Source organism: Leishmania mexicana, chromosome 20, assembly GCF_000234665.1.
Source record: "Leishmania mexicana MHOM/GT/2001/U1103 complete genome, chromosome 20".
Lineage (NCBI taxonomy): Eukaryota > Euglenozoa > Kinetoplastea > Trypanosomatida > Trypanosomatidae > Leishmania > Leishmania mexicana.
Window position 1 is genome coordinate 3,248,050 of NC_018324.1, and position 24,202 is coordinate 3,272,251.

Genomic DNA, 24,202 nt, shown 5'->3' on the forward strand with positions numbered 1-24,202 from the left:
ATGACGCGCACGTCTCACTCGCGCTGCACGAGCTCCTCACCTGCCAGGCGTCTACCACTGCCCACTGTTCCCCTTCCGGTCGACAAGCTATGCGCTCTCTGTGCGCAGGCGCATGTCTATCCGCGGGCCCCTTCCGCCTGACACACCCACGCCCTGTGAAGGGCGCCCGGACTCGGCGGGAGGGCGGGGTGCCCCCTGTCGCCACGGACTCATGTCGACGTTCTACCTGTCGCGGCACGTGCGGGCACGCCAACTCACACATGCACCCGGTGACATGGACGGCAATAGACGATGAAGGCAGCGAGTCACCCAGAACGCAGTGCCGTCCTGAAACGGGCCTCATGATGCAACAGTGCGAGCGCTGTGCAGGACAGCTGGTATTGCACACCGCATCCGAGCAAAGGCATCCAGAGGCACAAGGAGCACGAGTGATGCACGAAAAAGGCGCGGATAGATGCCCACCGACCAACGCCGCGGCGCATGCGTGCGACGCATGACGAGAGCACCCCGGATCGGCACTATCAAGCCTTCCAGACGCCCGTGTGGTGAGTCACCACACCATACTATGGAATACCGCGGCTTGAAGCGACTCAGGGGGGAGCATGGCGTGCAGGGTCTCAGAGGGCCCTGGCCTGAAGCTGGTCAACATCCTCCTCGAGCTCACCCGGCGCGCCTCTGGACCCATCCCCTACTACTCGCACGACAGGCGGCACCCCCACCGCCCTCCAGCAGAGGACCCTGGACGCGACCCTCTCGGGTCAAGGCATGCAGTCCACCCGGGTCCGTGTGGCACCGATCGCGCCGCACGTATGCCAAGAGGGCACGAGGAAGGACCAGGGGAGGTCGCTAGACGCGTGGCCCCGATTCGACGGCAGGGACGGCTCGTTCGAGGCGACGGGGATGGAGCCGCAGTGTGACAGAGGTAGATGAGCGGTGGTCGCGTATGCGTGTACGTGTGCTGACGTGCTCGTGGCATCAATGAGCACGGTGAAAGGTGAAAAAGAAGAGTGTCGCTTCACTTCATCGGTGCATCGCACTCGACCGGTATGGGTTTTCGCTTCCCTCTCACTGCGTGTGTTTGTGTTGGTGGATACGTGTGTGTGCCTTGCGAGTGTGTCTCCTCTCTCCCCTTCCCTCTGCCGTTGTCCTGTGTCGTCTTCCCATGCTCCCGCGTTGTTCGCTTCTCTTTCTCTTGCCTCCCCCCTCTCTCTCTCTGTGAGTGCACTCTACAGTTGTCCCACAACGCAAGGAGCACATCGGTACCGGCGCGCGTTCCTAGCACCTCTAACGTCTCTTGGCTTGGCCCTCCTCGTCCACTAACAGCCGTCAGCTGCGTGCAAAGGGGTTGGTGGCGGTGGTGGCACAGAGAAGGGCAACCCACCTGTGACGGCTGCACGTGCATCTCTACTCACCGCAGTCTCTGGGGCGCGGTGTGTGGACTCCTCCCATCTGCCCAGTCCGGGATTCTCACAGCCGCTGTCTTGCTATTCTCTTGAGTGCATCCTGTAGCTGCCGCGCCGCCTCGGCGCCCCTCTTCCCATTTGCCTCACACACTCTACCGCTGCCCCCTCCCCCCCCTTCGCCTGTGCGCGTACACAGAAGTGTCTTCGTTTTTCCCCTCTTTTACGTCAAACACTTCTCTGCGTAACGGCCTCTCGCTCGAGTTGCGTGGAGCACTGGGCCAGAGTTGTAGCCCCCACCCCCTTAAAGATAACTCGTCGCGTAAGGCGGCTCCCCTCCCTCTCTCTTTCTCTGCGTGCCGTCTTCTCTGCACGCGTGCGCTTACGTGTCTGGCGGTCCTCCGCGACGACACCGCCCTTCCCTCTCCCTCGCGGCCCGACTGAGCGAGAATAGCAGAGAGACACGGGAACCTTTAGCCGATGCTGCATCGCTCTTTCTGGCGATTGACGGCAGCAGCCGTTGCCAGCTCTGCCGCGAGTGGCGAGACGCTTGCGCCCTTCACTGCCCGCGTCGGGGCCCTGTGCAAGCAGATGCACGCAGCTGGCGCGGAGTTCGACTGCGTTGCCGTCGACCCCAGCGAGGAGCAGTGCCGCGGCCTCGTAGCCAAGTGCGCCATTCGGGAGGGCACCACCGTCATGTCGGTTCCCCTCCAGTCGTGTGGCATCTCCTCCGACCAGCTCATCAAGGACGACGCGTTTATGCAGGCAATGAAGCCCCCGAGCCTGAACATGGTGCGACACGTCATGAATACCTGCAGTATTCGCGATCCGGTCATGCACGAGCAGTTTTACTTGGCGCTCCTGATTGCGGCCGACCACATGAACCCCGCCAGCCCCCGCAGCGACTACTACAACCTCCTCCCGCACCCCGCCATTGATGACGCTCTGGTGATTCAGCGCTACAAGGACGTTCTCGACCCGCTGCTGCTCGTGGAGTGGGACGACTACCAGAAGGATATGCTCTCCGTCCTGCACCACCTGCTCCGGCGCTGGGGCTCGCCGTTGGCCCCGCCCATCCAGGTGGCGTACTGGGCCCTGCGCACCGTGCTCAGCCGCATGCACATGCTGCCGAAGGCTGGTCTGGCACCACAGCAGGTGGGGTCCACCCTCAGCTACACGGCGCTGTCCACTGTCGATCAAGCTGACCTGCAGACGCGATGGCGGAGGCGATTCAAGTCCATCTTGAGCTCGCTGACGGGCAACCCAGCTGACGCCGAGGAATACCACCTCGTCCCCACGCTAGTGCCACTGCTGGACATGACCCCGCACATCCCCTCCAGCAACGTGCAGGTAGAGGTGAACACGCGTGGCACCGCTGTCGGCGGCTGCGCTGAGCTTCGCGCGGTGCGCGACATCGACGCTGGAGAGACGATTGGTCTGCGGTTCAACTCCTCCCAGGCGCCAGTGTTTCTGCTCTTCCGCTTTGGCTTCATTCCGCAGTAGTGTGCGTGTGTGCGCGTCATGCCGACGTTGTCCTCTCCGTGCCGTGTGGCTGCTTGGTGTGGTTCGATGCACCGCTGCTGCCGCCGCGCCTCCATCATGTGTTGTGGTGCTCGTCTGGTCCGATGTGGATGCTTCGTAGTTGTCGTTGGTTTGTTACCTGGATGTTGCTGTCTTCTCACTCTCTCGTACCCACCCGTCACACACACACACACACACATACGCGCTCCCCTTGCCTCTCTCTTCGGACTGCACCGTTTCTTCTTGGGTATGTGGGGGTGGGGGGGGGGCACTGAACGGGTTCGTCCGTGCGACTCGCGACGGCCGCGCGGAGAAGCGAATCCGCCACAGATGAGGGTAAAGACACAATCTCTCCCCCTCCTCCCAACAAAACCGAAGGACGCCGTCGCGGCGTGTCATGTGCTCTGCTACACACACGCACAAGGACTTCCGGCGGCTCACCACCGCTCCCCTTGACTTTCGGTTCCACGGCTTCTCTCGAAGGGGCGACGGTGTTAGCCGTTCCCAGACGCACGCAAACGGACACGAGGACGTGCATCCATCCCGCATCCGCCGCCACCGCTCCTCTTGCGTTCCTTTAGCGTACTCTCCCACTTCTCGCGTATCGTTCTCTTTTATGGGCGTTGTGCCGTCGGCAGCGGTGGGGATGGGCGTCGCACGCAGGCACACGCACTGGCTCCCATGGACAACCCAGGCGTCCCTTTCTCTCTCACACTTTCTGCGTTCTTCTCGTCGACACACATCCGCCTTGCGAATCACCGCTGGTGAGGGAAGGAGGGGGGGGTGTCACGGCTGCACTTCGTGACGCTCTCGCTCGCTCTGGGCGTTGTGACTGTTGTTGTTTGCGTCTATCCGTCCGTCCATCTCGTCTCTCCACCCTCCTATGGGATGTGTATGGGAGGGACGTATGCCGGAGAGCAACGGGACGCGTGTAGTGCGCGCGGTCGTCCGGGTTTGCTGTGTAAGGGCGGGGGGGGCTGACGTCTCACGGCCTCACGCACCCGCCTCGTACGGCCTTGGTGCAGCCTATACGAGTCCGAGCTGGCTCGTCTCTCCACACGTCAATGCGCGCCCACAAACTCGACGTCATGTGCTCTCCTCCTCCTCCCTTCCTCCTTTTCCTTTCTGCAACGAACTGGCGCACACGCGGGCGTGCACCCCCCTCTCCCCCAACCGTCACACATGTACCCGCCACTGGTGGTGTAACTCCAGAACCCTTCACAGCAACTCGCTTGTGCTTGATCTTGCTCTCTCCTCCCTTTGCCTCCCCAGATCGCGCTGCCACCCTCCCTCTCCTCTGCCTTCCGCGATTCACCAGATCGCACAAGCATGTCTGCTGAGGCCGAGCCGATGCCTGCGCCGCAGGAGACTGCTCCTGCCACCCACACCACACCGACGGTCGTAGAGCTGAAGCCGAAGAACACGCACCGCCTCAACCGCATCCTGCGCAAGCCCAAGGCCTCACTGCCGCCGCGCAAGTGGCACCCCGACGAGGAGGGCGAGCCCCGTGCTGTCGGCGTGCCGCCGAGCGTGGTGAACACGCTCCTTGCAAGCCTGTCGGAGGAGGAGAAGAAGCGCGCCACCGCTGGTCTGGACCCGCTAAGCGCGACGCAGGAGGCACTGATCCGACGCGCCGCACGCTTCGGTCTTAACATTAACAGCAGCAACCCCGCGGCGCCGGTGGCTCCAGCGCCGACCTTCATGGTGGACGAGGAGACGCTGCGCCGCCGCGAGGAGCGCTTTAAGCAGGCTGCGCCGTTGCAGTAAGGTGTCGGAAAAGCGCAAGCGATCGTCGCGGAAGGTGACGCTGGAGGCACAGCTGGGACGAGTTGCTGGCGTGATAGAAAGACTGGATGGACTGGGGTGGGGAGGACGGATGCCGAGTGCAAGTAGGTGCCTCTGCAGTGCCGGCGCGTACGCCCACACCCCAGGCAACCACACGCGCCCCTTCCTTTCCGCGTTCTCCTGTCGCCACTCCAACCGCCCACGCTGATGTGCGCATGTATGCATGTGCGTGCACGCGCAGGCGTATTTCTGTAGGACGTGTTTGAAAGCAGCGGAAAACGAAAGAAGCGAAGCATGCAGTTGGCCAGCACAGCACATCTCACCCACAAGTGATTCCGTGCATGCGGCACCAACAGAAGCAGCGGCAGGGCAAAACACTGCATCTCGCGAGAGACAACATTTTTGTACTCGCACACCGTAGAGAGCAGGGGCCTACCCTACATACACAGACGCGTGGATGTGTGCACGTGGTGCTGCGTGCCGTTGGCGCATCTCCGACGCGGGTAGATGCACACCGAACCCACTCCCCCCTACACACACACCGTGTCATGACGCACGCAGCAGCATCCGTGCGTGTAGCCCCTCTATGCTGCGCGGCTCCCTTGACATTCACGTGCTCGCTGTGTGTCGCTCGCTCGTGCTTTGCGCCTTCTTCCCGATTCATGCACGTCTGTCGGTGCCTGAGGAGCCAATCACGGCACGCACTCGCACACACACACACACAAACACACACAACAGCAACAACAACAACTGCCCTTCCTCTTTCGACGGACGCTGCTGGGGCTGGAAACACATTCGGGAAGAGAACGGCCGAGGCTGTCGGCGGCTTTCCACCCTCTCTCACGGCTTGCTTCTTCACGCCCCTCACAGGCGGACATTACACCCCATTCCTTCACTCATAGACCAGCAGATAGAGCTGCATTGCTCTCCGTGGGAGCAGCGGTGCGCACCCGTGGGTCTGTGTCTGCCCCCCTCCCCCCGATCGTGCGCGCTTTGCTGAGGCTCAGTCGCCATGAGCGGCGCCACCACGCGACCAGAGGCGGCAACGGCGCCTGTATCCGTGCAGCTTACACCGATCGTGCCGATCCGGGTCTTTGACGCGCATGGCGAGTACTTTGACACAGAGATGGACGTCGACGCCCCGTTGCGCTCGTTGCAGCTAGCAATCGAGGACTACTTCAAGGTGAAGCCGGAGGTGCAGCTGCTCCTGCACAACCGGCAGCAAATCCACGCAGACCGCTCGCTGCGCGACAACGGGTGCCTGCTGCTGAAGGGAGACCCCTATGTAAAGCTTGTGTGCCTCCTGAAGCGCGGTCCAGTGCTGAACCTGCGATGTGAAGTGGGACCCGTCACCTACGTAGTCGCCTGTCACGAGATGGCGACGGTGTGGGAGCTAAAGGGGATGCTGTGCGAGGAAATGGAGCGGCAGCAGCGACGCGCAGCGCCCGCTGGCGCGGCGTCGCGCCGGCTGACGTGTGGGCCGGAGCGACTGCGTCTGCTGTGGCGGTACATGGAGCTGAATGACAAGGCTACCCTGCACTACTACCGCATCTCCACGAACGCGGTGCTGCACGTGATGCACCGCCGGCGGGCCTCGACGCCGGCCGCCGCTGCAGTCTCGAGTCCGTTGAACCACGAGACGGGGCTAAACCGAACCGTGACAACGCAACAGCCGTCCACGACAGCGTGGTGGCAGAGACCCCGCGCCGCGTCGGCATCGCCCAGTAGCGCTGCCTGTGCTCCAGCGGCGTTGCCTGCCTCGGCACCGGAGGCGCGGGTGACGCACAGCCCGGCAGAAGGATACAACGACGCCTTTGGCGCCGCCGCAAGACCTTGCATGGGGTTGCCGATGGTGTCGGGGTACACGCAGCCGCCACCGTCACTGCTGGCTGCTGCGGAACCGATGGCCGCCTATGCCGGGTCCACGCTTGGCGCGCCCCAGCACCACCACGACCTCCTCACAAGCTCCGAGGTTGTGACCTTGTCGCTCGCCGTGCGTTCGCTCGAGGCCCAGCTGCGCAGCCTCCAGCAGGAGCAGCGGCAGGTGGAGCAGTACCAGCAGTCCCTCACCGCCTACCAGCGTGGCAACCTCGCCGACGCCCAGCAGCGCATCCTGGAGTTGGAGGAGACAGTGAAGCGGTTCCACGCGCTGCTGCAACGCGCCGTCGCGCTCATTCCTGCAGCGGCGTGACATCGGCTCACCCCCTCATGCAAGGGAGCGCGGCCGCTGCCCCTCTGCACCTTCACCTCTCTGTGCGCGTGTTCCTTCCCGTGTTCATGTCCAGAGCCTCTCTCGCCTCCTCGCACAAACGCAAACACAAACGACCGCTACGCCCCACACGCGGCCCCCCAAACCCATCAAACACACCTCCTCCGCCATCGACGCGGCGGTAGGCCGCCATGGATTGTGTGCCCCCCTCCCTTCCCCTGTGTGTGCGTCATCCCGTCTTTCTCCGCCATCCGCTTCTGCTTTTGCCCGCCCTCTTCGCTTTTGCACGCTAGCCCTTTTCCCTCGGTTGGTGGGCCCGGCAGGGCGGGGGGGGGGCTGGGCCGCGGCGCTCATGCGTGGCCGAGGGGGCTGGCGGCGGGCGAGCAGGCTTGGGGCCGGGCCCTGGGGCTGGTGGGGAGGGGCGCAGGAAGTTTGCGTGCGGCGCGGCGTTCGTGTGCGCATAAAAGGTGGGAGGGGGAAGGGGGAGGCGGCCACGGGCGCGCCTCGTGCGATTTCCGCCCGTCTTTGGTTCTCGTGATATCTGCGAGCCCTGGGGAGGGACACAGGTGGGTAAGCACGCGGAACATCTCGCCGCCTCTTTTTTTTGTAGAATACGGCAACAATCCTGCACAGGCAAAGGGACACGAAAGACAGGAGAGCACAAAACAGTGGGCAACCTTCACTCGTCACACGCGGCGTGTCTGCTCACCTTCCATGACGGTACGAACAACAGAGGAAGAACAAGAGAGGGGAGAGTGCCTCTACTTGCGCATGTGTATTGGCCTACAAATGGGCGAACGAGATCTGCGGCCGTCGTTGCTCAGCGGCACCGGAGAGGGCGGGGCAGTGAGCATCGAAAGAGGGGTAACGGAGGAGCAGAAATACAAAGGAAGGGTGAAAAACCAAACGCGCTCACATGTCCCTTCCCCCGCTCTTGTCATCGCCACCAAGGCATGCCTGCGTGTTTGCTCAGCCTAGAGCGACGGAGAGCAGGCATTTGTCTACAAGTCAGCCGATCAACACCAGAGAGGGAGAGAATGGGTGATGAGGGGGGGGCAACGAAAGGGAAAGGGGTGGGTGATTGGTGGGGCGTGGCGCCTCCATGTGAAGGGGCGCAACGGCCGCTACACAAAAAAAAAACGATGCAGCACAGTAGTCGAAAGGGAGGAATGATAGCGAAAGCGAAACACATCACAGCGACAGAGGGAGAGGGAGAGAGGGAGAGAGGTGGCGCAGAGACCCGCACACAGGACGACATGGGCACACCTTCACACGCATCTTCGCCAAGCGCTACACACGGACGGTTGAGGGGAGGACACGCACACACACACACAGAGGCAGCTCAACACGATGGAGAAAGAACAAAAGGTGCGGTAGTTGCACAGTAACAGTCGACGCAGCGGACGCGGATGGGTGGTGCGGCGGCTTCTGTGCACATCAACGCCTTCCTACAGCTGCTTCGGCTTCACGCAGTCCACGCTGTGGTCGCGCTTGGCGATCTGGCTCGCCGTCGACGCCGCATTGCAGTATTGGCCGCCGCCAGAGGGGTGATGTTGCATGCTCTGCGAGAGGCTCGGGTAGAGCGGCGGCGGCAGCGACGCGCCAACAAAGGCCTGCGGCTGCGGCGGCTGCGTGGGCCCCTCACACTTGTCGCACGACGTTGAATCCAGCGCAGCGGCGGACGCGTTCGGCACGTAGGCAGCGCTCGTGTACGGGTTGGGCGATGCAAGTGGGATGCCCTCCACCGGCACTCCGTACATCACCGGCATCGGCTGCTGCACCATGCAGAGGCTCTCGCCGAAGTCCAGCGGTGTGATGGCAATGCTGAGTGTGGCCCTCCTGCCCTCGAAGGTGCCGCGCAGGTTCACGCGCATTTGCTCGCCACGCACGAAGCGCTGCTCGGTCATCTCAATCCACGCAACCGACACACAGCTTTGCGAGAAGAGCGTCTTGGTCCACAGTTCCACGAACAAGCGGTTGCGGCTTGGGCGGGCCGTGTCGCAGTGGTACTGGAAGCGGAACCGCTCCCCAAAGTACACCTCACCCACGTGGTCAGCGCTGGAGGACTTCGTGCGGATTGCCTGACCTTGAAGGCGCACGTACACGCAGAATGAATTCCGCAGCGACACGCCTGTGATTTCCGTCGCGCACAACACCGAGACATCCACGGCCGGCATCGTGACAAAGGGAGGGCGTAGATGAGGGGAAGGGGTCCTGACGAACAACGACAACAGACACACCGAAACGAACGGCACTGGAGGAGGAGAGGGGGGAGGGAGGCGCACTGACAGAGACACAGGGAGAGAGAAGTTTTCTGCAATGGTGTGTGTGTGTGCGTGCGTGCGTGTTGGTCAACGAGACGGAGGGGGAGAGGGGTGTAGAAACAAAAGTGCAGTGCTTGTGTTTGCATGTGCTCACCAATGTGAAATAACGCGCACCCACCTACCCCCATGCGCTGCGTGCTGAGCGCCGCACACCACTGCGATCAGCTCAACGGCACGTGGGCATACCTGTGTGACTGTGCGGCGACATTCACCGCAGAGTTGCCTGCGTGTAGGACATGATAACCGCTTCCGAACGACCAGAGGGAGGGAGGGGGCAGGAGGGGAGGAGATCGGCACACCCGCACGGCCGCTCTTGTCGCATCGTAAGAAGGGTGAGAAGGATATCCGGTGTACATCAAAAAGAACAAGTCTGCCAGGGGAGTGGGGCGGGCTGAGCAGACTTGAGCGCACGTCGTCATCGCCCCCGTTGCCACGGACCACCTCCGCTCAACGGCTGGCTCATACGCCGGCGAAGTAGCTGAGATAGTACGGAAGAACAGCGTACTCGTCCTGCAGTGCTGCGAGCAGCTCATCAACACGCAATGGCGTGTTGGCCAGGACGCCAGTGTCCACCCACGCTGTCATGCGATCCAGCGCAGACTGCACGCTCTCCTGCGTGAAGCCGAGTACCGCGACGGGGGCGTGGGTGGCGCAATTGAGTGGGATGCAGAGGGAGCCGGCGTCCTCCTGCTCAATGAACCCCTCGCTATCCATCCTGGCAGCCTGAGCTATCCAGTCACGAATGAAGTACGCCTCTGCACTGCTTACCACATCGACGGCTGCCGCAGCGCCGGCAGCCTCCTTCTGCGGGTCATCGCCGAACAGAGTTGTCGAGGGACCCCTCACCCCCTTCACGGCCGGTGCTCGACGCGGCGCTGCAACTGGCGTGTGTAGTCGATACAGCCGCAGGAAGGCTGCAGCCCACCACACCACTGCAGGCGTGGCCAAGAAGAACCGTGTGACAGGCGCAGTGCCGCGACTCGAGGCTGAGCTCTTGCTACCCTTGGTGCTGCTGCTGCCCCTGGGAGTGTGGCTGTAGCTGGCTGTGTGCTGAGGAGCTGCGATGGTGCGCAGGGTGCGCTTCACATAGCTTCGGCAGCTGTCGGCGAGGTGCGCAGCCTCCGTACGGCACGCTACGCACACGTCGGGGCGCCGCCCGCTGGCAGCGTCGCTGAGCTTCAGCATCCGAACCGCCTCCTCAGCGAGGGCGTCGGCCGTGTTCTGCAGCTCCCAGGCCCCGCGCTCCGCACAGGCCAGCAGCACTGCTGCGTAGAGGTTCAGTGGATCCCTGCAGAGCCCCTCCCTCGCTTTGTCGAAGACCGACTCGAAGAAGGTAGACCAGTGCACCACCTCCGAAAGAAGAACTTGGTGGTCCTCCAGCCCCACTGCCACCGTCGGAAATAGGGCCGACTCTGGCGCGGATGCCGAGAGATTCGGTCGCCGCAGCACCTCCTCGACAACGTGAAGACCGTAGACAAGGTGCAGCGACGTTAGCGGCGCCACTGGCTGCGGACGCCCGCTGAGGAGCACATGGTTGAATGGCAGCGCACGCGACGTCGAAGCGGCATCAGTCGGACTGTCGACCAGGAAGTTGGTCACAAAGTCGGAGAACGTGAGAGGCTGCGGCGGCAGCACGTACTGTGGTCCCATCGCGTCCTCGTCGTCGTCCTCGTCGCCATCGCCGTCGCCAGTGATGGTATTCTTCTTTGCTGCTGCCGGCTGGCTTGCAGCGGCGATGTGCTCCAACACTTGACGCGCAGCCATGGGCATGCCGACCAACTGGGTGAAGGGGACCTCTGCCGTGCACAGGACGCACTGCTGAAGCCGCTGCAAGGTGCCACTGGGGCATTCACGCAGCCACGTCACAGCCTCCTGCACCTGCCGCGCTTCATCCAAGACAGAGCGCTCCCCGTGCACGGCCGCCCCACCAAACGGCGGCACCGTCAGTCGATCCACGCGTGCCCTGCTACCCTGCACCTTGGCGCCGGTGTGCTTTGTAGGCACTGAGAGGTGAGGCGGCGTCTGCGTGGGCGGCGTATAACGCGCGCCGAGGATGTCGAGGGAGGAGTCGGAGATGGTGCCGGAGGCACGCAGGTCACCCTGGTTGGCGAATATGCTCGCTGCCGGGTGCAGGCGCTCGAAGTTGTCCAGTTGAGCATTCACCACCTCCTGCTCGGCCGCTCTCACAAAGCGCTGCGTCGCCTTGGCGGAGCTGCCCAGCATGCCGCCAGCGGTGTCCTTGCTGGTGCACAAACGGAAGGAAATCGGCGTGGCAGCGCCGGGCAGCGCGTTGTGTCCCGACGGCTTTGCGGGAAGAGGGGGATTGGATCCGATAACGCACCAGTGAGCGCGAGGGTATGAGAGCCGTGCAGCACCGAGGGCAAGAGGTGCGTACGATTGTGGGTGCAGTGTCCGTGTGTCCGCTCTGTGCACCTGCGGGGTGTTGATGGTGGCGGTGGGGGCTAGGGCTGGACAGTGGCTGCGGGGTTACAGAGAGGTCATGGGGAGGAAGACACACACATACACAGACAGAGAGATGGGTGTAACGAAGCAGATGCTAGAGTGCTGTGCATGAGGGATTTTGGTCGCACGTGGAGAAGAGCGACGATGCTCTGGCCTCTTTCCGGGTTTTTGCCTGCCGGAATACTGGTGGGTCTCGCACTGCCGCAGAGGTGGGGAGGGCGGGCGGCGAGAAAACAACGCAGCAGCGTGCACACCATCGAACGCGTGCTCATAGACACGCACACAAGCGAGATCGCTGAAGCGGAAGGTGCTGAGCTGTGCATCTCGTGCATGTGTGTGTGTGTGTGTGTGCCATTCTGGTTGACCGCCCTAGACAGTGCCATCACAGTGCGGGCGAACAAGGGGGAGGGGGGGGGGAAGGTGCGTCGCACCAACGAGCACAACCCCGCTTTCTTCCCCACACAGGACAGAAAAACAACACAAAACAAGTGAGCGACAGTGGCGGCGCGCGTGACATCGTGGCGGCCCCTCCGCACCACCACTGACAGAGAGGCAGACAGCGCAGCACCTGCAGATGGCTCCTCTGCCCCGCTCGCTCTCTCCGTGTGTGTGTGCGATGGTGCGCGAGTACACGCATCAGCGCTACCACCACCACCACCGCGTCGTGGTTTCAGAAGGCTAGAAAAGCATATCCTGAGAGAGAAACAAAAGGAAGAGGGCGGGGGCCATGCCAACACACGTCCAGAGGGAGGGAGGGGGGGGGGTGCTCACACAGAGATGCATGCGTATTCGGAGCGGCTGGAAGGGGCGAGGAGGAGATGGGGTGGGCCACACCAGCACCGAGGGAGAGGCGTTCGCGAACACCGCCTTGAATGCAACATTCACGCTTGCTCAACGAAGTATGCATGGATGGAAGGGAGCGAGAAGTGCAGCGGCGGCGACTCTTTGCGGCACAGCATGGTGCTGTTGCATCCGCACGTCGCCACTCTCTGGCACCGCCGCCGCTCATCATCACCCTCTACGCTGCGGGCCACTACTACAGCCACGTTGGGTATTCCTTTGGTACTCTGTTGTGCGCGACACGCTCCTCGTTGGCCTCACAGTGTCCCTGGAGGGGCGCATCCTCGGCCTTGAACAGCAGGGAGGCACGAGCTCTGCCGGAGCGCGGCGATGCAGGTTCGGCATGTGCGCCGGCTCGTTGAAGCGGATGCGCGCCATCGGGTTCGACAGTTTGTCATGGCCTCGCGACTCCAACCTTTCCAGCACCTCCACCATTGGGCTGCGCTCAGACGGAGTCAGGCGCTGCAGCGCGTCGCGCTCAACCGCGGTCCCCCTACACATAGTTAGCGGCGCTGGCGACCTGTCACATAGGCGATATCGCCATGGTCTTCGTAGGACAGCGGGAATGGGATCTTGAGTACGTAGACATAGTGACCCCCGATGGTACTGGCCCTGCGCTGGCGCCGCAGCCGGCTCACGTAGCCGCGGTTGTGCGTCTGCATGTGTAGAAGGTGTGGTGATGCTGCTTCCAGCGGGAGGAGGTCCGCTTGGATGAGGGCGAGGCAAGCAGGTAGCGCTGTGGCGCCGTCGTCGACGGACACAAGGAGAGCTGCTCCAAATACAGTGTGCATATCGGCGTTGGTCTAGTCGCCACGCGCGATGCGGGAGGGAGAACGTGCGGCAACCTTGGTGGTCGCTGCCCTCGCGCGCTCCTCCCGGACTCGGACTCGGATGAGATGCTTCCGGGACACGAGTTGTGCGCATGCCGTGCGGTGCGATAAGGGGCGTGCCAGGGGAGGAGAAGGTAGAGGAGAGTGAGCGACGCGCACACGCACACATGCGCATGGGCTGGTGAGCAGCCATGTCGAGTACGGCACAGGAGGATGCGTTGGGCACGTCCCATACATGTGCCGACTCGGCATCCTTCGCCATCACGCCGCGGTCCCTTGCCCGCTTTCGGGTTTTGTTGTTCTTATTCTTCTTCCCCCACTCCGTCGCGTCGCACCCGCAGCACGATAAGATAAGGATGACATCGCACACAACGGACGCGCCCCACGCACGCATGAGCCTCGACACACGCCATCACGCACAGCACCTCAGTACTGCTGCAGGATACAGTCGTGCACGTGACAGTCGGTGCAGAAGTACTGCTTGCATGCCGCACACTGCGCCTTGGTGCTCCACATGCCAAAGGACTTGTAGCAGTTGAAGCAGTTGACGGCGTCAAAGACGCACCAAGCACTCCTCGCACTGTTAGCCGCGAGCGACAGCGCGGCGGCGGTATTTGCCTCGGCTGCCATGAACTCCTCGAGCGCCAGCAGCGATGCCATTTCGTTTTCTCGATCGGCGCATGCCTCCTCGATCTCAGCATCGAGGAAGCCGTCGAAGTCGGGCCCCCACGAGACCTTCTGCGTCATCTTGACGGCGTGCACGTGGGGGTTGTAGCTGAGGTAGTGGTCCGCGTCTTCGCGGGTGTACAGCTGCTCCCAAAACACAAGACGCTTGCTGCTGCAGTTGGGCAGCAGCACAAAATCCGCCAAAGCCGTTGCGCCGCCGGCACCGCTCTCCCCACGCCCGCGCCGCCGCTGCGAGATGAAGCGCCACGCCGTCGCCGCGTCGTAATGGACGTTGACGAAGCATAGCGGGATCTCGCCAGCCTTTTCCCGCTGCGTGCGGCGCAGGACGTCTGTCCAGACGGAGGCTGTGCGCAGCCGCACCCCCTCGAGACGCCGCTCCTGCTCGCCGTTACATAAGAACGTGCCGTAGAGACAGCTGTAGACAGCCTCCGACAGGTGGGCGAGCAGCTCTGGCGTAAACTCAAAGCACGTCGGGTACTGGTGGCAAACCTGGAACACCGCGTCGAGGAAATTCAAGAAGATCGGCGACGTGTCCAGGCGCGGGGCACTGCCGCCGCTACCGCCGTGCTGCTGCTCCGTGTCGGAGCTTGCGACACCCGAGTGAGTGAAGACGGTCGTGCGACCTGGCAGCTGGTGCCCAGAGCGCTCTGCGAACTTGTGGCCGAAGGAGCAGAACTCCTTCTCTATCAGCGTGCAGAAGCCCATGATGGTGCGGTAGTACGGGTCCAGCAGGAGCATTGCGAGCGCCGTGCACTGCGACGTGCGATCCCAGCCGTCGGTGCAGTGGACCAGACACGAGACGCCGTTCTGCAGCGACTGCGCCGCCGTCACGGAGCAGACGAGGACGCGCTGGACGATGGCGAGCCAGTCAGAGTCGTACAACCGCCGAAGAAATGTTTTTTCCACCGTGTTACCCTGGTAGCGGGCCAGCATGCTGCGCAGCTTTTCGAAGGACTTGGCCACACCGAAGATGTTGTCGATCTCGAAGAAGTTGGTCTGACAGAACGTGTAGTAGCTACCTGACTCGTAGCCGCCGCCGAGCTGGGCGTTGCCGGCAGCTGTGATCTGCGGCCGACAGTCCGCCACCAGTAGCACCTTTGCCGCGTTCGCGTTCGTGCTCGCACCTATCACAGCGCCATGCGCGGCCTCCATTGGTGGCGATGTGGTGACGTTCACGGCGTCTCCAGCCGCGGTCACCGTCAGCTTGTGCGCGGCCTTGGATCCAGCCGACGGCGGTGTCCTGACGGAGGTGCAGCGGCTCCCGTTTACTGGGGTGCTCTCCAGCTGCTGTGTGGAGGACGCGTTACTCGTGCTTCCGGCACATGTCGGCTGGCCATCGCCGTCCGAGTCGTCGTCGAAGAGAGACGGCGGCCGAACGGGTCTCGCCGCTGCGGCAGGGGTAGCTGCCACAGGGTTCGTCTTGAAGGAGTTGGTCGCGGCTGGCGAGCTGCCGTGTGCCGTTGCCAAGGGCGAGGGGATAAGCGATGACGCTGCTGCCGCGGACGCTGTTGTGCGCGGTGGATGCGCGTGGTGGGGCGCGTAGCCCATGTTAATGAGCGTGTAGCACACGTCCGAGTCGGCGCTGAGGTGCGACGAGCGCATGAGAGGCTGGGAGCTGCGTGCGAGTACGGCACCGGTGCGCAGGCACACATATGACACTGCGGGCACACGGGCGCGGGAGCGGGCTGCTATCGCCTTCAGGAGCAACTCACGGTCCACGCGCTTCGGCTGTAAGAAGAGCCATGGATAGGTCGGGGAGCACGTGTACTGGAAGCCGGAGGGGCGCTCGCCGCGGCCGCCGTTCCCCTCCTCGTCACGGAGGTTCACCAGTCTGAACCAAGGTCGAAGATCTTGATGGAGGCCGATGCGGCCCTCTTGCAGGGCTGCCTCGGTGGCCACCTCCAGTGCGGGGCGAGACGCGTCGACGCAGAGCTGACGAGTAAACTCGCGCTGCGGTGAGTAGAGGTTCCAGCCGAACTCGGTGCTCCAGATAGCCGCCGTTCCCGTTGCCTCTCCCGCGCTGTTCATGCTGTTGCTGCTGCTGCTGCCGACCCGCTGCTGCCGCTGCCGCTCCTCGCTGTAGTGGAAGGCCGGAAGGTCAGAGACGCGTGCCAGGCAGTGCACGAGAGTGAGATGTGCGCGTATGTTCTTGAGGAGGCGCTCTGACTGCACAATGAGGCGATGCTGCCAGACGTGCTTCGTCTGCAGCGTGAGCACATAGAGAGCGGGGAGGGGGTCTGCGTATCGCGGCCGCGATGGCAGCGGCACCGGGTGTGGCACCTGAGCTGGAGGGGCGCTCAACAGCGGTGCCATCATCGTCACCGCAGCCGTAGCGGAAGGGCTTGCGGCCGACGCCACGCCACCGCCGATTGTGGAACCAATTGATGCCGTCCCTGACGACGTCCGTGCCGTCTCCTCCGCCTGCTGCTGCACCTGCACAAACGCCTTGGTGACAGAGGATGAGGCACGTGCAATGCCCCAGGTGGCGATGAGCATGTAGGGCACCTCCACGCACGCCTCGCGGCCTAGAGGGCCAATGTGCAGCTGGTACTGGGAGAGGGCGAGGCTGCAGGGCTGCACCACGCAGGCCTTCTCATCCCCGCCGCAGAAATATAGCAGGGCCACCGCGTCCTTGGCGTCGATGGAGGAGCACACGTGAAGGTCGAGGACCTCGCCATCGAGAGTGCGGAACGGTGGGAAGCAGGGCATGCCGGAGCACGACTTGAGGGCGAGTGCTCGGGAGTGAGAGTGGAGTTGACAACAGGTTGCCGTGTGGGTGCGAGTGCGTATAGTTGTACGCGTGGGATACACAGCACGGTACACCGTGAGCTGATTGCTTCAGCTGCGTTCGGTCGGAGAGGGATATGTGAGACAGAGAGACGTGTGGAAAGCGGGTGGCGGTACTCGACCGGACGGAGACACGGGCAGTGCCGAAAGTGGAGGTGCGTGCTGGTGCCGTGTGGGTGCGTCAGCCCTCTTCCCTCATCTCAGAGAGGGACACACACACACACACACACAGCCAGAGTCACGCACGTTGCTGGAGAGGAAGCCGCCACAAGAGACACATCGGGGCTTCGCACTGTAGAGACGACCCCAGGGGAGGTGTGCAAGGCGAGACATGCACGACGTGGCACCTCGTCCTCGTCACGCCTATCTCGCACCCCATCAGGCAGACAGACGTAAGGGTGTTGATGATGAGAGCTGTGCCCTCTCCCCCCAAAAAAAATAGCGAAGATGCGGTTGTAGTTGTACAGAGAAAGGCGGGGAGAGGGCGAGGTGGGATGGACCGGTAGCGGCGGTCAGCGATGGATGGGGACGAGACACCCACCCACCTCCACACACACACACACAGAGCGGGCAATCAAGTATCTATTCGACGCAGCGATGCGTTGCCCCTATTCCCCCTCCCACCTCTTGCACCGCCTGCCCACGGCCCCGTATGCCGTATCGGTCCCACCACGCGTGCGAGCAAGCAAGTAATGAAAAGAGGGCATCCGTGACGTACAGCACAGGCCCGCCCTCCCCACCGTCTTCCCCCCAACTGACACCACAGGAGGGTGGGTGCGTGGGGTACGGTGAGGCGGCGAACACACACGCTTGTACCGGCCTTCCTCTCTCTACAGCATGGACACGTAGCGATCCGCCGGCAGCGCACGAATCGACAGCGCCGTCTGCGCTTTGCGAGCCGCTTGGATGCCAACGTCCATATTTAGCGGGTTCACAAACGCCGCACTCTCCGTGCCGGCGGCGCTGCGGGAGCGACTGTCTACCGTGAACCCGGCCAGGTACAGCGGTGGTGACTTCGCCTTACCGCGTATCTCTGACGCGAACTCGCTGGACTCGCTCATACCCCCTGACGTGTCCTCGTCGTCCCTGTGCAGCGGCAACATCGGCAGCGGGGGAAGTGCGGCCGTCGTCTCCGGCGGCAGTACCTGCGTCGCAGCGCTCACGTTGTAGTGCTCTGCGATCTCCTGCACCTTCTTGGCTATGGTGATCGCAGCGGCGCTCAGTGGCACCGCCCCACGGCTGTCCTGCGTACGCAGGATGCTGTTGTCCGCCACGGAGACGTGCAGGGAACGCAGTGTGTTTACCTTGGCCTCATCCTGCACACTCAGGGAGAAGTGATGCGATCTCTGCGACGTGGCGTCGGCGGGGGGCATGGATGAGCTGCGTGCGGCGATGGCGCTGGCCAGGCTCACGCTTACCTCGCTGTCCGGCTGGAAGCAGACTTCTTCGATGACCATGTGCAACTTTTCTTCATCGCTGGCGCCGAAGACGACGGCGACGTCTGCCCAATCCGCGTCCACAATGATGTTCGACACATAGCTGAACGACGGCAGCTTCGACACAGGTGCCTCTGTGAAGTCCGTCGCGAGCGGGCAACTCTTCTCTGAGGCGTGGTAGCGCAGTCCGCTGACCGTATATACATTCGCCGCGTGCCCGGAGACGCGGAGAGCCGGCTCGAAGCAGCTGGCCAGCTGGCCAGCCGCAGCTCTCTTCTCCAGAATCTCCTGCCCATACGTCTGCAACTTTGGAATAGCGTACACGCGGCCACAGCAGACTAGCAAGGCCGCAATCATGTGCAACCAGGCGCGGGTGAGGGGTGACGTGGCAGCCCTCGACGCCGACATCGTCGTCACCGCTGTATTAGACACGGTGGCGGTGTCGTCTTGCCGCGCTGCTGGCAATATCGGTGTTGCTGTGGCTGCTGCACTCGCCGGCTCTACGTGCACGCAGCGCTGCTGCAGCGTCCAGAGAAACATGAGCGTGAAGGGCAGCCCACTCACGCCGTAGCCTGCCATGAGGGCGCAGAGCACGTTAGCCACCGACACCACCGTCAGCGGCGTGACTCCCTCCGTCGCCTTCGACACCAGCTTTACCCACTCCTGCGCGAAGGCAACGTCTTCCTCGTCCGTGAACAACGTCTTCGTGCCTGTGGGTTGTGACGGCGTTGTCGAGAACGCAGCCGTAACTTCCGCCACACTCGCTTTGGCGCCACCGCCGCCTTCTGCCGCGCTGTACTTCGGAGCCGGGATGCCGGCGAGAATGCCGGTCAGCACGCGCGAGGCCAGGTGTCGCTGCACATCGTCGCCGCTGCCATTGAGGTAGCATTCAAGACCTTCCGTTGCGTGAATGTCTCTGCGGTCCACCAGCGGCACAGAGCGCAGGTACGGCGCGGCCACGACAAGGAGCCGCAGCGCCAGCGTTGGATGCGGTGTGCCGCTGCTCTGCGCTGCCTCGAGCAGGTGCCACAGCGAGACAAGGATACTCTGCAGCTGCGACGCATTGTGTTGCATGTAGGTAGAGCGAAGAAGACGATTGGTTAGCATCACGACAGCGTCGTGTGTGTCCTTCTCCAGACGTGCGCTCTCTACATCGCCTTCGTCCACAGCGGCGGCCCCGTGGGCGGTGCCGCCGGCCATAGGTAGCTGCATAACGCTCACAATGTGATCCAGCACCACCGCCGGGCGACCGCCCGTCATCGGCAGCACGTCCACGCAGGCCTGCAGAGAGCGTAGCACACCAATACGCACGCTCGGGTCAGACGTGCGCTGCCCCACATCGCACAGACACTGGTACACAAAGAAGCCCAGCTGCTGTGGGCGGCGCTGCATGGCGGACACAATGTCACTGAATACGAGCGACGGCACGTGCGGTATGCCCCAGCCATCCTGCGTCTCCAGCAGCGCCGTGACGCGGTTCAGCAGCCCCTCCACGCCGGCCGTGGTGGTGCAGGCTGCCGTCGCACCAATGCCACGGCTGCAGGCCAGCGCGTACACGACATCCTGCTCCTCCGTTTCCGCCGGCAGTTCCATGATGGGGCTGGCCACCGACGTTGCGTCGGCGCCGCCGTTGTGCCGCTTCGCCAGGAGACGCACGCTGGCGTCACTCAGCGGCTTCTGCGCACGCTCCCGCAGTACGAGAATCAGGTTGACGATCATGGCTTCCATGATGACCGCCGCATTCCCGGCCAAGGCGGTGTGGATGCAGTTGGCGATGTTGCCGAGTGCCAGGATCGCGGCGTAGCGCGTCTGCACCGTGCTTGCATACTTCCGTGACGCTGTTTGATCGGACGTCATCTGCAGCAGTTGCGGCACAAGACGGTCCTTGTTGTCCGCGATCAGCCGACGTGCCGAGTCCGTGTTGGGCTGAGTGCTGAGCCGATAACACAGCGTGCTCAGCACATCTGCGGCACCGATGTGGTAGCGCGAGACACTTGTTGAGAGCAGCAGAGCGCAAATATCTACACTATGAGGCACAAAGTCCACCACGCGGACGGCGTGCTCGATGAGCGAGCGCAGCATGAGTACCGACACCATGACTCGCTTTTCCTTCTTGCTTGCGAGGTGGATGAGCAGAAGTTTGCCGATCTTGCGGCACACACGGGGGATGCGCTCGGGGTTGCTGGCGATGTAGCTGTTCAGCTTCGCCAGAGCATCCTCGTCGGGGCCGCCGTGGATGCTGTCGGGGTAGACGGAGACGATGAAGTCCTTAAAGCGGTACTTCTTCGTCTCCGAGCACGTGCACGAGTTGGCGGCGCCCATTGTAATGCTGGCAGTGGTGGCACTGGCGCACTGGTAGTAGTGATGGTGGTGGACTGGAAGGGCGGTAGGGCCCTCCCTGCAAGAGAGTCAGGGGGAGGGGCCTGTGTCTATGTACGTGGAGGTGGAGCGAAGAGCGGAACAACCACCCCAGCACTGACTGGGCGTAGTGCAGCCGAGATCGACGGACGGAGAGGGTAGAAGGCGACGACAGAGAGAGAAAGAGATGAAGATATGCACGGCTTTATGGGACGAGAGCACACAGAGTGCGGGGGCTTCAGGAGGAGAGCGACGCGCCGGCGAATTCGTGGACGTCCGCACATACACGTGTGTGCAGTGATGATAGGGGGGGGTGAGAGGGGGCCTTGTGCACTGACAGACACCGAGCGATCGGGCATCGGCACACATGTGCGCGCCTCTCTGTTTCTCTACGTGTGTGACAGTTCTTGATGGAGAAGGTTTTCACGGGTAAAGGAGGGGCGGCGGGCGGCTCCGTTCCTCCTCCACCCGCTCCACCACGTATCCGTTGATCTAACAGGAGAGGGAGAGGGAATATGTGTAGGGCGGAGTCGTCAAGCATGCTGTGTCTTTGGCTGTCTCCGCCATCACTCTGCGCGTCTGGGCGGTGGCGCCTTTGCTGTGAGCTTCCTCTTCGCAGAGACCGCAGCCGTCGCGGATGAAGCGGTATACAGGGAGGGCGATGACGGTGAGGCAGTGGCGGATGCGTTGCTGGACCCCTGCTGACGCTGTTCCTTGTTCGCCTTGAGGCGGCTGAGCAGGCTGCCGCTCACCGCAGCTCTGGTGGCGCCGTCCCCCTCCACGACAGCCACCTCTTTCGCGTCTGCCAGCTCCGAGGAGCTGACGGAGTCGGAGGCGTTGTCGGCAGTTGGCTCAGGCAAGAGAGGCTTCCTAGCTGGTGAAGAGGTGCGGGTGCGCTTGCGAGAGGACGCATCAGCGCTGCCCCGAGAGGCGACGTTGTCGACGCGGCTGGTGGGGTCTGCAGTCTTGGTGACACTGCCGCTACCCTTGGCACTCGTCCTTACGGCGCCTCCTCCTCTCTGTTCGTCTGCCCCCTTGATGGGTTGCTTGATGGGGTTGGGGAGAAAGCGGACGTCACGCAACTGGCCCAGCGGCGTCACGACAGCCTTCTTCTGCATGTCGCGGAGCTCCGCGGCGGCGCTCTCCACGTGGGCCACCACCATAGGGGCCTCTTCTAGCACCTGCACCATCGCTTCAACAGCCGCCTCGGCCTCAGCATACTGCGGGGCCGGCGCGGACTCATCTTCTTCCCCGCCAGCGGCGTTGCCATTGCCGTCCGAGTTCCGCGTGCGAGTGCCACCACTTGCCCTGTACCGTGGCGGCCGCGGTGTCGAGCGGCGGGGGGCCGCCGCGGCCACGCCCGTCAACAGTTCGATGCCAGACTGCCTCGCCGCGTCCACCGCTGCTGTGCACGCCTGCACCTGTGCAACGGTGACGCTGCCGGGGCTGCACATCAGCACGTCTCGCGCATCCCTGCAGACATCACCGCTCTGCGCCAGGTACGCGTGAAGCTCGCTGCTGATGGGGACAAGGGCATCGAGGAAGGCGCTGCGGGAGTCAACCTCGGAGGGTAGCTTAAGTGCTTTCCACCGCTGCAGTGCTACAGCCGCTCGCTCGCTCCACACCGCCAGCTCAGCACGAGTATCCTTGAGCAAAGGATGCGCAGCGCAGCGGGCACCGACGTAGGCGTCGTGGTCCTCCTGCCAGGCGGCGGCCACGTCAATGAAGTCTTGCGCAGCCGCCTCGACCGCCTCAGCTGCTGCGTTGACGACAACGTCTAGAGAACCCCATTGAGCCGCCTGCGGCAGGAGAGCCTCCAGCGCGTCCAGAGCCTGCTGAAGGGTGTTCGGAGGCTCGATGAAGAGCGAGAGCTTTCGCTGGTCTCGCTCGACATGCTGGAGCAGGCTCGCGAGTGCCTGCTGCGCCTGCCCACACTCCTCTTCCTGGGCCAAGGCCAGTTGAAGCGTGCTCGTGGATGGCAACGAAGCGAAGAGGCTTGCGCGGGGCTCGAAGAGCCCGCTCTCCTCTGCCGCATCCGCTGTACCGCCGCCGATAGCGGCTGTCACGTCCGGCACGTCACGGCTCACGACGTCAGCGGCCGTTGCCTTCACGAAGAACACGAGCTCGTTCTCTCGTTTGTACCGCTGCAGGCAGTCACACACGTCTTGCAGGAGCAGGCGGAGGTACGGATAAACAAACAGCACATCCGCAATCGTGGCCGCCGTCGGTGCACCGTCGTTGCGGTCATCGGAGCTGGCAGCGCCCGCTGCTCTTGATGCCGATCTGCCCTCACCGTGGACCAGGAGCGCGTGAAGGCTCGGGTACTCCGTGGCCGGCTGGAGCGCCGCAACAACGGTGTTGTGATCGACCTCGTCGGAGCTGGAAACACCCGCTGCTTTGCTCACTCCGCCGCCGCCACGAGGTGCTTCGTTACGAGGCCGATTCGCTGCCGACGCGCTCGCCTGGCTAGCACCTTTGAAGAAGGACGCCAGTCGGCGCCCCCACCATTGCCGCGACTCGTGCTCCATCTGCGTGTGCGCCTCCTCCACTCCCCACTGCGCGTCGCAGCTGCGTAGGAGGGTGTCGGCGTACTGCATGTGACCGAAAGCCTCAGCCATGTCTGGCACCTTACTGGCCGAGTAGTACCATGTGGCCTTGTGGTAGTGGTAGGTGGCGAGCAGGAGGGAGGGCAAGAGCTGCAGCGAGCTGCTAGTGGGAACGCACCCAGGGAGTTGCAGCTGCGCCGCATCGAAGGCGAGCCTCGCCAACACGTCCGGCTTGTCCTTGGTGGATGCAGAGGAGAGAGCGTACACGTACTTAGCCACTGCCGAGCACAGCACGCCCATGTCCCTTGTCACGTCCAGTGGTATGTGGCTGCGCAGGTGGCGCAGCGCGAGTGCGGAGGGAGAACCCGGACTTGCGTGAAGGGCCTCTGACCAGCGCAGCACGTCAACCGCAAGGCGGCAGTGCTGGGCTGCCAGCTTGGCGTTTTGGTTCGGTGCCGCGACGGAGCCACTGCCGCCCAGTCTACGCGAGGCGTTGGATGAAATCATTATCGACGCATCCGCCCGCACACGGGCCAGATAGCGCAGTCCAGCGTCCATGTGATAGAGCGACACGTTAAACAGGAACACCAGCGCCTCGCCGCGCGGCGTGTGCACTGGGACACTGACAAAGCTGCCACCGGGGCCTCCAGCCGGCACCAGGATGACCGGCGGTACGTCCAGCAGCTGCCGAACACGCAAGGGCCACGCGCCGATCGCCTCGTCCATGGCGCACAGCAGCGCCACATATTCCTTCACATCTCGCGCACCGCGGGAGACATTGGTGAAGACGTCCGGCGAGGCCGTCGCGTAAGACTGCATCATCACGAGGGTGTTGAGAGCCTGCTCCGATGGTGCCTCCCTTGCCACCGCTAGCGCGTTCGTGATGAGCGTCACCCAGTCGAGCGGCTGCGTCCGCGAAGCCGAGGAGGGGAGGAAGGCGTACATGCGCGGTGTGGTCCCTTGTAGTGCTTTCCTGCTCTGCTCTGTAGTACCTGATGCTGTCACTGCTCTGCTGG

General features: G+C 63.3%; 8 protein-coding genes across 8 annotated transcripts; 3 read left to right on the top strand and 5 right to left on the bottom strand.

Moving 5' to 3' along the window:
• Positions 1–1,880: 1,880 nt before the first annotated feature.
• Positions 1,881–2,903, top strand: LMXM_20_1430 (conserved hypothetical protein; the record flags this gene model as incomplete). Its single annotated transcript, XM_003875156.1, has 1 exon — positions 1,881–2,903. One exon carries the CDS (start codon positions 1,881–1,883, stop codon positions 2,901–2,903), a length of 1,023 nt encoding a protein of 340 aa, XP_003875205.1.
• Positions 2,904–4,250: 1,347 nt separating this feature from the next.
• On the top strand, positions 4,251–4,688 carry LMXM_20_1440 (conserved hypothetical protein; the record flags this gene model as incomplete). The annotated part of the gene is made up of 1 exon (XM_003875157.1): positions 4,251–4,688. The coding sequence occupies one exon, from the start codon at positions 4,251–4,253 to the stop codon at positions 4,686–4,688; it is 438 nt and encodes a 145-aa protein (XP_003875206.1).
• Positions 4,689–5,718: 1,030 nt separating this feature from the next.
• Positions 5,719–6,897, top strand: LMXM_20_1450 (conserved hypothetical protein; the record flags this gene model as incomplete). The annotated part of the gene is made up of 1 exon (XM_003875158.1): positions 5,719–6,897. One exon carries the CDS (start codon positions 5,719–5,721, stop codon positions 6,895–6,897), a length of 1,179 nt encoding a protein of 392 aa, XP_003875207.1.
• A 1,466-nt stretch (positions 6,898–8,363) lies between these two features.
• Positions 8,364–9,092, bottom strand: LMXM_20_1460 (hypothetical protein, unknown function; the record flags this gene model as incomplete). Its single annotated transcript, XM_003875159.1, has 1 exon — positions 8,364–9,092. The coding sequence occupies one exon, from the start codon at positions 9,090–9,092 to the stop codon at positions 8,364–8,366; it is 729 nt and encodes a 242-aa protein (XP_003875208.1).
• A 606-nt stretch (positions 9,093–9,698) lies between these two features.
• Positions 9,699–11,462, bottom strand: LMXM_20_1470 (hypothetical protein, unknown function; the record flags this gene model as incomplete). Its single annotated transcript, XM_003875160.1, has 1 exon — positions 9,699–11,462. The coding sequence occupies one exon, from the start codon at positions 11,460–11,462 to the stop codon at positions 9,699–9,701; it is 1,764 nt and encodes a 587-aa protein (XP_003875209.1).
• Positions 11,463–13,798: 2,336 nt separating this feature from the next.
• LMXM_20_1480 (putative zinc-binding phosphatase) lies at positions 13,799–16,768 on the bottom strand (the record flags this gene model as incomplete). Its single annotated transcript, XM_003875161.1, has 1 exon — positions 13,799–16,768. One exon carries the CDS (start codon positions 16,766–16,768, stop codon positions 13,799–13,801), a length of 2,970 nt encoding a protein of 989 aa, XP_003875210.1.
• A 908-nt stretch (positions 16,769–17,676) lies between these two features.
• Positions 17,677–20,604, bottom strand: LMXM_20_1490 (conserved hypothetical protein; the record flags this gene model as incomplete). The annotated part of the gene is made up of 1 exon (XM_003875162.1): positions 17,677–20,604. One exon carries the CDS (start codon positions 20,602–20,604, stop codon positions 17,677–17,679), a length of 2,928 nt encoding a protein of 975 aa, XP_003875211.1.
• A 602-nt stretch (positions 20,605–21,206) lies between these two features.
• On the bottom strand, positions 21,207–24,131 carry LMXM_20_1500 (conserved hypothetical protein; the record flags this gene model as incomplete). The annotated part of the gene is made up of 1 exon (XM_003875163.1): positions 21,207–24,131. One exon carries the CDS (start codon positions 24,129–24,131, stop codon positions 21,207–21,209), a length of 2,925 nt encoding a protein of 974 aa, XP_003875212.1.
• Positions 24,132–24,202: the final 71 nt, after the last annotated feature.